General features: G+C 31.0%; 1 protein-coding gene across 2 annotated transcripts; it reads left to right on the forward strand.

Annotated features, from left to right (window-relative positions):
* The first annotated feature begins 5,306 nt into the window (after positions 1 to 5,306).
* LOC100854109 (snRNA-activating protein complex subunit) lies at positions 5,307 to 13,062 on the forward strand. Of its 2 annotated transcripts, XM_003635487.4 has the most exons (11): positions 5,307 to 5,730; positions 5,821 to 5,864; positions 5,945 to 6,011; positions 6,094 to 6,149; positions 7,011 to 7,086; positions 7,765 to 7,853; positions 7,945 to 8,035; positions 9,713 to 9,808; positions 11,135 to 11,260; positions 11,343 to 11,603; positions 12,672 to 13,062. In XM_003635487.4, exons 1-11 carry the CDS (start codon positions 5,590 to 5,592, stop codon positions 12,954 to 12,956), a joined length of 1,332 nt encoding a protein of 443 aa, XP_003635535.2. In that variant the 5' UTR covers positions 5,307 to 5,589; the 3' UTR covers positions 12,957 to 13,062. The 2 variants fall into 2 exon arrangements, with proteins under 2 accessions (XP_003635535.2, XP_019074232.2); XM_019218687.2 differs by lacking the exon at positions 5,307 to 5,730 and having other exon boundaries at positions 5,815 to 5,864; positions 5,941 to 6,011.
* The last annotated feature ends 782 nt before the right edge of the window (positions 13,063 to 13,844 follow it).

Raw genomic sequence — 13,844 nt, forward strand, 5'->3', positions numbered from 1 at the left:
AGGATTTAATTTAAGGTTTTAATTACTTTATTTAACGGGAATTTGAATGTTCATAACTTTATTTTGATTTTATATTTAAATCCAATACTTCATTTTAATTTTACATTTCGTTGGTGGGATGGGATGGGATATGATAGGATATGTATATCAAATGATGTCCTATACCATATTATATTTATATTTAATTTGTGAAATGAATTAAAAAAATATGAAATTTATATTATTTTCAATATTTAAAATAAAAATTATATCATATTTAAATATTTTCAATTTAAAAAAATAGAATTTTCAATACTTCGTTTTAATTTTACATTTGGTTGGTAAGATTGGATAGGATAGGATATATATATATCAAATGATATCCTATACCATGTTATATTTATATTTAATTTGTGAAATGAATAAAAAAATATGAAATTTATATTATTTTCAATATTTTAAATAAAAATTATATCACATTTAAATATTTTCAATTTAAAAAATAGAATTTTTTTATGTTTAAAGATATTCATGATTAAATTATTTGAACTTTACAAATAAATTTTTTTTATATTATGTTATTTAATATATAAAAATAATTTACATATCATATATTAATATTATTTTGTAAATATTTTTTTTAGTTTTTCTTTTTTAATCATAAATTTAATTTATAATAAAATAATTATTTTATAAAATTAGTATTTTAAAAATTAAAAAATATATTTATTATATATAGGATATATATATCACATATCTTACTATGGGATAAACATATCTCATACAAAATAGATTTTTTTTAAAAAAATAAGTGAATAATATATCACACCATTTATCTTGTCCTATATTTGGTTTTAATGAAGTGCTCTATGATCCACGTTATCAATCTTAATCATTGATTTTGGTTTATGTGTGGAGAGAAGTTTAATTATGGTAGGAGATCATCGCAAAAAAAATTTTCGATTTCGGATTTAGAATTGAGATAAGAATAGTTAGGATTTGTTTGAAGCTGTCCCACAAATTAGGATTTTTTTTTTCTTTTATGTAACAAATGTAAATATGTTAAATCATGTTTGAGTGTGTTTTGAAAAAATAAATAAAATGCATTTAATGCTTATATTTATTATTAATTTTTTCTTCTTATCCCAACATATTTGTGGACCCCACATTTCGCAAGATGCGTTCCACTCGATGGGGAAATTCGTTTTTTATTTATTTGATGAAAAATATGATTTTTAGAAAATACTTAAAGCCGCCACTTATTTTTGTTTTATTTTTAAAGGAAAAAACAACATAAGAAATAAAACTCTAAGTGTGACTCCTTATTTGGAAAAAACGGTCTATGAAAAACCAAACCTGGGTTCGGGGGTCAACTTACTTATCAGGAAAGTACGGTAAAGACCATAACACCCCTCTAAGCCTATTAAAAACGGGTATCTACTAAATAAGGTGAAATAAGATGAGGCAAGCATGACAATTAACTAGGAGATTGATGGATACTAAAATGATTATAGATCAAAAGCAAGTCATGATAACGAATAAATAAACAAAGTGAGAGTGAGAGCGAATTAATAAATTAAATAGGAGTGGGAGTATACCTTAGTAGCAAGTAATAGTGCGCTATCATATAAACAAGGTTAGCTCAAATACAAAAATTATCGTATACATATCAAAGAGCAAGAACAAATATCAAACAATATTCATTAAGCATAACAGCTGACACTCGAAATAGGAAGTTCATCTGTAGGGCTCCCACCAAAGGTCAATTGATTTTGCATGAATTAATCTCATAAATTTAATTGTTTACGAAATTATGAAAATTCATTAATGCTTATTAAAAATTAAGGAAAACAAAAAATTATTTTAAAATCAAATAAAATTTGAGAAAAATGCTTACCTAAAAATAAAGGTAGCAAGTTTATTAAAAAAAAAAAAAGATTCTTAGTGACCTAAAACCCTAATGAAAGGTGAAAAGTTGTAAAATTAAAAAATATTTGAAAACTGTAGTGAAATTAAAATTATTTGAAATAAAACTAGAGTTTTGAAATTTATTTGAAGATTGAAGTCTCGAAAATTATTTGAAAATTGAAGTTTTCCGGATTAAATTTAAGAATTGAAATTTTGAAAATTAAATTTGAAAGAAATTGGAATTTTAAAAATTATTTGAGAATTTGAGTTTTGAAAGTTAAAATTAAGAATTGGAGTTTTGGAAATTAAATTTGAAAGAAAATAGAGTTTCGAAAATTATTTGAAAATTGGAGTTTTGAGAATTAAATTTGAAAGAAAATGGAATTTTTAAATTTATTTGAGAATTAGAGTTTTGAAATTTAAATTTAAGAATTGGAGTTTTGGGAATTAAATTTGAAATAAATCGGAATTTTGAAAATTATTTGAGAATTGGAGTTTTAAAAATTAAATTTAGAAATTAGAGTTTTGGAAACTAAATTTGAAAGAAAATGGAGTTTTGAAAATTAAATTTAAGAATTGGAATTTTGGAAATTAAATTTGAAAGAAATTGGAATTTTGAAAATTATTTGAGAATTGAAATTTGGAAAATTAGTTTTAAGAATTGGAGTTTTGGAAATTAAATTTGAAATAAATTGAAATTTTGAAAATTATTTTAGAATTGGAGTTTGGAAAACTAAATTTAGGAATTGGAATTTTGAAAATTAAATTTGAAAAAAATTGGAGTTTTGAAAATCAAATTAAAGAATTGAAGTTTCGAAAAATATTTGAAAATCGGAATTTTGGACAACTATTTGAAAATAGAAGTTTTGAAAATTAAATTTAAAAATTGAAAATTTGGAAAATTCAACTTTGATATTAAAATTTGAAGAATTAAAAATGATGAAATGTGGTGGGGAGATTGCATGCCAAAGGTGGCCATGCATGGGTGTGGGCCCGGGATGGAGTGGTTAGGTGGCAAGCTATTGGATGATGGTTGAACCAACTTCGTTTGGAGCTGACATGGTCAAACTATTTCTCATAGTCAAACCTAAAATAGTTTCACTTGGTAATTGCAATCCCGTCACAAGGTCGTGACCTAAAGCCTTAAGAAACTGTCTAATATCTTCTTCATGGCCCAATTTCCCATAATTCTTGCATATTAGAAAGTCTTGCCTGAATTAGTTGAAGTTCCTCATCTCCATTTTTTAGTGGGTTGTTGGTATGCCCAGGAAAATCATGTCTACCTCAAGTGCTTCCAACCAATCATTCAGATCATAAAACACATATCCAATAACAATTATATTACCTTTCACTAGGCTTCTCAAGTGAGGGAAAAAAGTCCTTTAGCGGTGGGGTTCCTCTATGTACATAAATATAGTTTGCACGGGCAAATTAGTCTCTTTCTCACGGCTTTAAGTTAACAACCTCGGAGCTAGGAAAAGAAGAAGACCTTGTTAGCATCTTCATATTCTCTATGCTCCGGATCTCTGAATAGTGATGAGAGGGGTAGCAGCGACAGCCAAGTACACCTAGAGTGTTAGTGATGATAGCAGTGAAGCGGTGGTCGTCAATGAGATGACAATCCGGCGAAAATGACGGGTTTTGTTACACCTAAAGACACAAAAAAAATAAAATGGAAGCAATCTGTGGTGGTGATTTATGGCGGAATGGATCTCGTCAGCACCTGAACGAAAAAAATGACTATGGTGGAGAAAATGGGAGTTAGGAGCGACTGTGGTGATCGGGGAATGGGTGGATGATAAGCTGAAGGTGGTTTGATATGGTGATGGGTTCGACGAGTGAAGGAAATGGGTTAAGAATCAAGCATAAAATGTATGTCGACAAACATTCAATAAAAATATACCAAAAGCTTCTAATGCTCACATTCAACCATCAAAATAGAATACCGGTATACACATAAAAATAATCGAACCATGTGAAAAATAAAGAATAGACAAGTTATCGAAAACATACCTATGCTGCTACTCTATTCCGGACCCCTCTCCTCTGTTTTTCCTCCTATAAGTTTCCCACCTGTTCCCCTGCTCCGCTCTCACCTTTCTCTCCAACTGTTTTTCGTTATCCCATCCCAACTTTTTATTATCTTCCTTACCCGACTCACCTTCTTGCTTTGTTTTTTTTTTTTTTTAGCTTCCCCGTCCCTTCCTAGTCGATTGCTCCTCACATTTTCCTCTCGGTCCAACTACTACCCGTTTTTTCTCTTATCATCCCATAAAATCTTCCCATTTTTCTCATTTTGCAACTTGGTTTATCTTGCTCCCTTCTCAACTTTCGTTAGCTCTTTGCTTTTCTTTCACTTCTTGTCCCATCTACTCCCATATTTTTCTCTTCAACTCTCACATATGCTACCAGCTTCACTGTTCTTGGTTCAACAAATATGTTGCTGTCCCAACCACCACCGTGGCAAGGTGGTGGTCTCCTCGGCCATGTGTCCCATGCAACTTGGCTCTTTTGAAAATCGGCCCCCGCTCCAAAAACAAGTTGCCAACTCTTCCCGGGTGTGAGAAAAATCCCCCAGTCCAAGAGGGGTCTACACTATCTTTCATTTCTTAAATGAAATAAATTAATTTAAAAAAAATTACATGAAACTTTTTACTTTTTATAATTGTAATATTGATTTTCATTCATTTTAAAATATTTTAATATTTTAAACTTTTATATTTAATTAAATAATAGTGAATTAATAACAACACTTATTATATTATAGATAATTTTTGAATAACAAGTTTTATCACTCATTTACATTATTTATTTAAATAAATTTAAATTTTATTAAGAAAATTACAACATTATTTAAAATATATTAAGATTTTGATATAAATTTTACCAAAATGATAAAAAAAATTTCTATTGAGATTTTAATTCTTTTGATTTTTTTAATACTTTTAGAATAAAATTTATTTTTCCTTTATATTTTTTTGGTGGATTGAATAATTTGATATATTATCTATTTTTTTTTTGATACGAAATTATTTAATTTAGTATGGATTCTATTTTTTTATCTTTAGAAACAAAAAATAATAATAAGTTTTACAAAATATATCATGGTTTTTAAAAACGAATTAAAAATATAATTTTTAAAAATAATTTTGAACAACATAATATAGTCAATAAATTTTCCATAAGCATTTTTAAATTTAATAAAAAAAAATTATTTTATTTTATTTGAAAAGAAAATGTATGAAACCAATCATTAATTTTTTATTTAATACTGTATTAGTTTTTCTTTATGTTTAATAAGAGTAAAATATTAAGAAAATAAATAAATAAATAATATTTTAATATTATTAAGCATTAAAATTTTATTTATAATTAAATAAAAAAAACAAACACAATTTCAAATTTGGGCTTTCCACATAAGCCATTTTTTTAATTGATTTTTGGATTGGTTTTTCTTTTCTTCATATCCAAATGTTCATTCCCCAATATGGAGATCCTTTTTAGGTATCCTAAATTTTGGAGCTAAAAGAATCTGGGTCCTAAATATGTGCCATCACCCGCCACTCCCACCGGAGTCCAAGCATCGTGGTTTAATTGTGGGTATTTTCTAAGAGAAAACAGGAGGAAAGAGCATGGAGCTCTGATTGAAATAGGTGGCGTTGTAGCTTTGGCATCTGCTACTTGCAGCTCCCAACATTAAGAATGGAGATAGTTGAGTGTGGACTTGAGGATGAAGATTCTTATGTCTCTGTTCCTCGCGGCGGACCAATTTATGTTCCTGATTTCGTGGGTCCAATTACTAGGGTTCCTGAATTCTTAACTAGTGTAGTCCAACATCTGCAGGTAAACAATTCTATTTTGATGATTTCTGTAATTTATACCGTAAAATATTGAATTTCTCATTGACATATTAGGCAAAATCACGCCTTGCAGGATTTAGAGGCAGAAATATCCCAAGCCCGTGATGAAGTTCTTTCGTAAGTGTGATTTTGTTGCTTCCAAAAAATGTGTTTTATTTATCTCTTAATACCCACCATGTTTTTCAATGCTAAGTTAGGGTTGATGAGCTTAAAATATTTACTGAAGAAGAGTTGGTAGACAAGGCTTTTAAGGAAGCTTTTAAGGTATGCTTCTTTCATCTTCTTGTGAGAAATTAAATTGTTAGTGTAATTTGTTTCATTAATCATGTAAATGAAATGCTTGTAGGATAGTGAAGGGGCTCAACATTCCTCACAACTTTCAGATGAGAACTCTAATGCAGGGTGAGTAAATTGTGTTTGCATTTTAGGGTTTAAATCTATGAACGTGGGAATTTAATGGTATAGGATATGTTTCCTCTTCTAAAAAATTCCTATCATTTGAGTATGCATACCTGCAACAGTGGATTGTATTCGATGTCCTCTACCTTTAAATGCAGATTTGATTTATCTGCTGGAATTTGTGCATTTATGTCGATAAACACAAAGATCGGGAAAATTTGCTTGTGACTAACTTGAGAAGTACTTCATCGAGTCAATTTCTATGCTCAAGATTTTCATTTCTGTTGCAGGTTCACTTTGTCGTAGTTAATTGTATGAGTGATGGACAAATAAAGATTGACAAGTTAATCTCTTTGGTTTGGTTAAGATTTTGTCGATTATTCAAGGTTATTTTCTCCAATATTTTGTCTCTTTTACTCCACCTGACTCTGGGTGGTCCTCAAAGTTTCCATGGATAATGTAACCCTTTATATTTTTCTTATGATATTTTAGGCACTTTTGAACACTAGGATTGGGTGTAAAGAATATTTTTAACCTAGTTTCATTATTTTATTTCACCATTCATTTTGCATAGATTCTCCTTTCTTGTGTGAAAGTACCTTTGAATTAAATACATTGCCTACTTGCAATTGTTTACATTTCCTTAGCCATGAGGTCAGCATCAGATGTTTTTTTCTTTTTTAACTTCTACCCCTGGCAAAATATTGCTTTAGCTTTCTCAACTAACCGTATCTGTATCAAGCAGAAGTATGTGACATTTGATACATTAAATGTTGAGCTGCCATGCTTTTGAGTGATACAGCAGTGAAGGTGCATTTTTTTTCAGAAGAATAAGAATAAATCTTTCTTGTATTCAATTTTCAGGGGAGAACATGATTGTAGAAATTCAAACAAGAGGAAGAGGAGGCAAATCATTGACCGGAATGATTTTTCTGTTGAAGTAATGATACTTGTTCAATTATATTCATGTTTTAACTTTTACCTTCTTGTGTATGCTGTTGACTTTGATTATCCAGTTATCGGAATAGGATTCATTGTGAAAGCCTATTAATCTAGAATTTTGGGGATTTTGACATGGGGATATTGAAAACTTTGATTTTCTTTGATTACTTGTAGTAAGGTAAAGCCAATTGACATCTATGCTGCTAATTTAGATTATTCCTTTTTCAATGATGTAATTTCTCTACTAACCTAAAACTTTGGAAATTTTAAGATGGGTCCATTAAAAATGTTGAATGGACTTATTTTTATTTGCAAGTTGTTGCTTAGTTGTAGAATTTAGATCCAGGCTGCATTGGTAGGTTGTTTGCTTGACGAGTTCAAATTTCGAAATGGTATAGCTGTCATATATGGACTCCAATAAAAAATAAAAAGAGGTAGATTAATGAAAATATATGGTACTCTATTTGTGTGTACCATGTATATAATATAAGTAGCTGCAAGTGCTGGAACTTATGTTGGTTAACAAAATAAGTTTACAAGGTTTGGTGTTGTAACATAAATTTTTTGTCATGACAGTATCTCCCTCTCTCTCTCTCTCTCTCTCTCTCTTTTTGTTTTCATTGATTATTGTATCTATTCTTTGCATAGTTAATAAAATAGTCTCTGTGCCTATCAGGATAGTTATACTGCAAAGGTGCAGCAACTTGCAGAAATCAAACATAAACAAGACGAAGACAAAGCAGCAGCAAGACTTCATTCATTTGAGTTTGTACTTTAATTCACACATACACATGCATAGCTCACCTTTTGACAGACTTGTGATGTTATTTCCTCTCCTTTTCTTTTCCTGATTCAGCGGTAGTTGCAAGATCAATGAATGTGCTCTTCCATCCTCGGAAAAGATTGAAAGGATAAAATACCTGAGGTCTATAAGTTCTGTGACAAAGGTTTGTTTGAAATTTTCCATGCTTGATTTTGATTGTATGTGTTGTTATTTTTAAATGTACATTAAACAACGAATTTTTGGCATCCTGTTAAAATGTGACTAGAATTTCTAATTTGAATTGCCCACACACAGGAGCAAACTCCAGACTGCTTTTGGAATTTCGTAATATCATATCCTGCTTCGTAATATATTTTCTATTGGGACTTGTCCCTTGTCATAATCTGTATTCTATGCAACTAACAAGTAATCTATCAAGTAGAGGCTCAATTAAAGACTTTTGACTTTAGCTTTCCTCCCTCCTCCTCCCTCTTTAAAATGATTATTATTATTCCTTGTAAGTTTAAAAATAAGTGGTGGTGGTTAAAGCTTTGATGTAAATCTATGATGTTTTCTCTCCCTCCAATCCCCCACCCCTCCATCTCTCTTTAAAAAGTTCACTACTATCCTTTGTAAATAAGTGATGGTTGTTAAAGCTTTGATGTGAATCTATAATGTTGTATAAAAGCTCTCTCTCTCTCTTTAAAAGATCATTGCTATCCCTTGTAAATTTAAAAATAAGGAAAAATAAATAAATAAATTAATGTCAAGTTACTAGATGGTCCACATCTCATATGAGTTGTGGTTGTTAAAGTTGTCATATAACCATATGATGTTGTGATGCTATTAACTTCTATGGTTTTTGCACTTGGAGAAGGCATATGACAAAGTCTACTATGGTGTCCTTTTTAGTAAAAAAAGAAAAAAAAAATCAGAAACAAACATTTCATTGCAAAAGGTAATTAGGCACAAAGAAGGATGAGAAATTCTTCCCCATGCCAACCTTACAATACTATGATCAAAAGCAAGAAAGAGGTTACAACTATCAATTTTGCTAGAAGGTAAAAAATCCCCACAAAGGATGTCCTGTGTTTTGCCCCCCTCTTTGCTAACAAATTCATCAGTTGGTTACATAAGTGAGGAATCCACTCAATGTTATTCAACTTAGTTGACTTTCGGTTTATAATTGAAAAGGGGTGGATAACATTGAGGGGAGTTGATTTCGGTTTTTTGAGATATTTTGTGTATGCCCATGTGTATAGTTCTCCTTGTTTAGTGGAGGAGTCTAGTCTCACTTTGATTAGGTTTTGTATTTTGTGGGAAGGGCCTCTCACCCTTTTCTTGAACTTTTATTAAATATCAATATATCTTGGATAAAAAAAATGCTGTGGCAATATCAAAGATTTGGCGGAGCCACTCATCTAACTTCTATGAATCTTTCTTATTCACCCAAGATATATCTATCACTGAATTTCCCTCGACTAAAAGATTGGAGAGGCCTCCAGCTTTGGCTAGCTTCAAGCCTTCCAACAAGGCTAGTATAATGTCCTTTTGCCATTTCTAGATAGCCCCATTAACATGATGGCCATGAATGCCAACCCTGTGCTGTTGCTTGATAATTGTGTTATTCTTATCTGAAGGTTTGAACTGAACAGAATTACCAAACATGCATCTTTTGTGATGCCTCGTTCACATAGTCCCACGTCCACCTTCCACAAAGCCCGAATCTGGTTTTCAAATTTAAGAAACAAATAAGTGATATACATACATTTGATTTGCTGAATCTAACTATCCAAATGGTTGAACACTAAATAGTTATTTATTTGTTTATTTTTTGTGATTTCTCTGAAATGCATAATAGGTGAAGTCATCAAATATCCATGGTCATGTCATGGAGCATTACGAAGATGCTGTTCTTTGTATTGAGATTTATCATAGCAGAAGAACGTGGGTAAAGGTATGCAATCTGTTAGCCATCTAATGAAATAAAAGTGCACTTCTTTTTGTTGATTATCTTCACTTATTGTTAGTCCAGATCATATAATTACTGATCTGGGATTTTTTCATTGTTCAATAGGTCATTGTTAGTGGGAGAATCAATTTGATATTTCTGTAGCTCATCCATGCAAGGGTGTGGTTTACATGTCACTTCTTTGTTTCATCTTATATGAACTTCGGATGGTCCACTCCTACAGTGATGTGCTTTTCTTTAATCTTAGGTAGAAATATTTCTAGTGATGCACCGGCATAAGAAAGATACTTTTTCGGCAGTAGAAGGTGTTGAAAACAGAATTTAGTACATTATATTGAAGAATTTCAGGGTTTGTGAATTCATGTTATGCAAGCTAAGTTCTTGGAAGCTAATGCCAGATGTTTTGGGGAATGTTGTTATTCTGCATGTCTTGTACCAGATGCTATTTGTTCTGTTTATTTGTATCATTTACAAATAAAAAACTACAAGGAATTGACGACTCTTTTGGAAAATGCTTCTGTTCCTGTTGATATAAAAAGGGACATGGCAATCTAGGTCTTAACTAATGTCTCAGACTTCAGTTTGAAACTTGTGTGGCTGACTGCTTTAATGATAAGCCAATAACTGAAATGCAATGTAAAATGCTGGGGTTTCTGTAGTTAGTAGTATGGTGGGCTAGTTCATGGCAAAGAATCTGGTTGTTCATGGCAAAGAATCTGGTTGTGGTTGGGGGTAGGGTAGGGGAAGAGAAGGCATGTGGACAGGGATTGCTAGGGGGTCAAATCCACAGAATTTTTCAGGTATGGTGTTTATAAAATATAGTTGAGTTTCCAATGTTTGAGGTAGGATGGATATCTTAAACTTGGTGGAACAAGGAAAGGGGTGAGTTGGTTTGTTTTTTGTTTCATTGATTTTTCTTGTCTTAATTATTAGGAGTCGTTAAGTAATGAGTAATTTGTTCTTGTTAGGAAAGAAGAGGTAAGCTCCAAGTGAGGATCATGTTGGAGCCTTCCTTGTATGGCTCAAGAAATTATTTATTTATTTTTTCACTGCCCCAAAGTTGCAGAAGGCAATTACTCTTGTTTTTGTAAATGTATATTTTGAGATTGCGAACTCAAAGGAGGGAGGAAAAGTAACTGGCATTCTTCTCACCATCTGGGGTGCAAATCCATATCCATTACTTTCTATAAGGAAACCTAGCAGAAGGAAAAGAATGAGTAATTGAATGCCATATATTTATTTGTTTTGTTTGGGCTTCTTATCTACTCCATATTACCTCTGCAATTGATGGGTCTGTGCTAATGTTTTTAGGCCCAAGAGTTCTTGGTTTTAGGAAGGCAAACCTTGACTGAACTGAGGGACAACATTTGTTGTGCAACAGACCAGGTTATGCAAAAAGCAGGAAAGCATAACCCTTCTGGATATATCCTCATAGAGGTATGTTGCTTAATTCACTTGTTTATCTGTGCTGTTGAGGAATTTAATCTGTGACATTTGGTTTGAAGCTAATGCTCTGTAGGATGTATTTTGCAATGATTTGAGAGATCCTTCTGCAATAGACTACAGCAAACCCATATTTGATTGGCTTAGAAACTCCAAGGATGATGCCCTTGAGAAATGGGAGTGCATCATCTCTGGTGACTTACAACAGAAGCAAAAAGCACTTTTAGGGGATCCGACAATTTCACACTTGCCTCACTTCAAAGCTGTTGACATGCATAAGACACGCTTTTGTGATTTGCAATTTCGACTTGGTGCTGGATATCTCTATTGTCACCAGGTAGAACCTTCTGCTGCATTTGTAATTATGCTTTTATAATATAGAAGCAAGGAAAATCCCTGAGAGCATCACTACAAGCAAAACAGGATATGTTAAATTGGGTGACAAAAGAGTGTGGGTAACCTCATCTTTTGGCATTAGAGTTGGGTGTAGGGCAATTGCAATCTGCATGGAGAATGTTGAGGTGACGGTGCAAATTCTTTAGTGCTGATTAAATATTTAGGAGGTTATTGCTGGAAATATTAATTTCTCGACATTGAGGAGTACTTTGTGGTGGAGGTAGTACATGAAAAACCAAGAATACCATGTAGGAAGAATGGATTTCTGGTGAATCCAGAAATTCCTATAAAAATGAAGATATGAAATGATGGTTTGAAGCCCTTTTTAGGGGAGAGTTTATAATTAGCTAAGTGAGATGTTTATAATTATGCCCCTTTGGCTTGTGTTAAATTTTGTAATTGAAATCTTAGGCATGGTACTCGACTTGAAAGATTTAGGGCTTATTCAATTACTGTTTTTGAAAATAATTTTCTTACGCCAAAAACGTGTTTAGTAAAAATTTTACTCCAAACAGGTTTTTGAAAACAATTTTTTTGAGGTGTTTTCAGGTGGATTTGTTGAGTATTCTAAGAAACAACTAAAAATATGGAGAATATTTTGAGAACTCTTGCATCATACATAAGTGCATTTGCATATTATCTTTACGGAGAATAAGTTGAGAAAACTGTTCTTCATACTTAAGTTTTTAAAATTTTTAAGAACCTTTCTCCAAAACCGTTTTGTGATAAAACCCTTAAGACTTAATTGTCGTCTTGGTTTGCTTTCACATGAATCTTGACTGTATAAAGTATGACCAATTCAACTCGAACTTTGAGTGCTAAGTCAGAGACTTGTTTGCTATGGCAGTAGAGTCATAGAAAACTGGTTGAAGGTCCGATTCCATCCCTTGGTTGGGGCCTGTCAACACTCACTAAGTTTGAAATATCTTACATGAATTTATCTACTTTTGCCAGCCTACAGAGGTTAATTTTATTTTTCCTTTTCATGTCTTGATCTTTTGGCATATAGGGGGATTGCAGGCACACAATTGTGATCAGAGATATGAGATTGTTTCATCCAGAGGATGTAGGTGATCGGGCGGCTTATCCAATACTTACATTTCAACTAAAGTCGCGTGTTCAGAAATGTTGTGTATGTAAGATTTACAGAGCTACGAAGGTGACTGTGGATGACAAGTGGGCTCCGGAGAATCCTTGCTATTTTTGTGATAATTGTTATTTCCTCCTTCATTACTCGGAGGATGGGTCATTGTTGTACAAGGAGTTCTCAGTCTATGATTATCATCATGAATGATTGGATTGCTTCTATTTGCCATTTTATCCGGCCAAAGGTAAAGTAAAGAAGAGTGAGAGTTTTGATTTTTGATAAAAATATATCAAAAATTGATGTTTGAGATGCTCATCTAGATTTGTAAGGGCTTGATAGATATTATTTTTCTAAATGAGTCATGAGTCACTTCTCTAAATGGTTTGCATAACTTGATGATGGATGGATATATAATTAAAATTAATTAAAATGTTATATATATTTAAATTATTTAATTTTTATATATAGATATTATTATTTTTTGAAATAATATATAAAAATAATTTATTGATTGTACATTAATTTTTATTTTTTTATTTACTTTTACTTTCTTTCTACTTTTTTTTTTTTTTATCTTCTCTATCGTATTCTCTTAAATTTTTCAGGAAGGAAATATAATCCTATATTAAGTTTAATTCCCGTAAAGTATTAAAGAAATAAAAAAATTGTTAGATTATGTTTGATTTTTGAAAAACTTGTAAGTGAATATAAGAGAAATAAAATAAAGAGGAATAATAGAGATGAAAAAAAGTGAAGAAAAATAAAAAATATATTTAAAGTAAATAAATTATTTTATATATTATTTTAAACTCATTTACCTTATTTTTTTTTTTATGAATAAAATTTAAATAGCTTAAAATGTATAAATTTTTAATTAATTTTAATTATATTAAATGTTATTTTTTATTTTTCATTGTGATATTAATTATAAGAAAATACTTTTCCAACAACTTTTTTTCTTTCTTTCTTCAATTGGGAAGCAAATAAAACTTGAAGGAAAATGATTTTCTTATATTTAATTTCATTATAAAAAAATACAAAAGAAAGTAAAATATGATTAAAATTAATTAACAACTTATATACTTATTAATTATT

Source organism: Vitis vinifera, chromosome 7, assembly GCF_030704535.1.
Source record: "Vitis vinifera cultivar Pinot Noir 40024 chromosome 7, ASM3070453v1".
NCBI lineage: Eukaryota > Viridiplantae > Streptophyta > Magnoliopsida > Vitales > Vitaceae > Vitis > Vitis vinifera.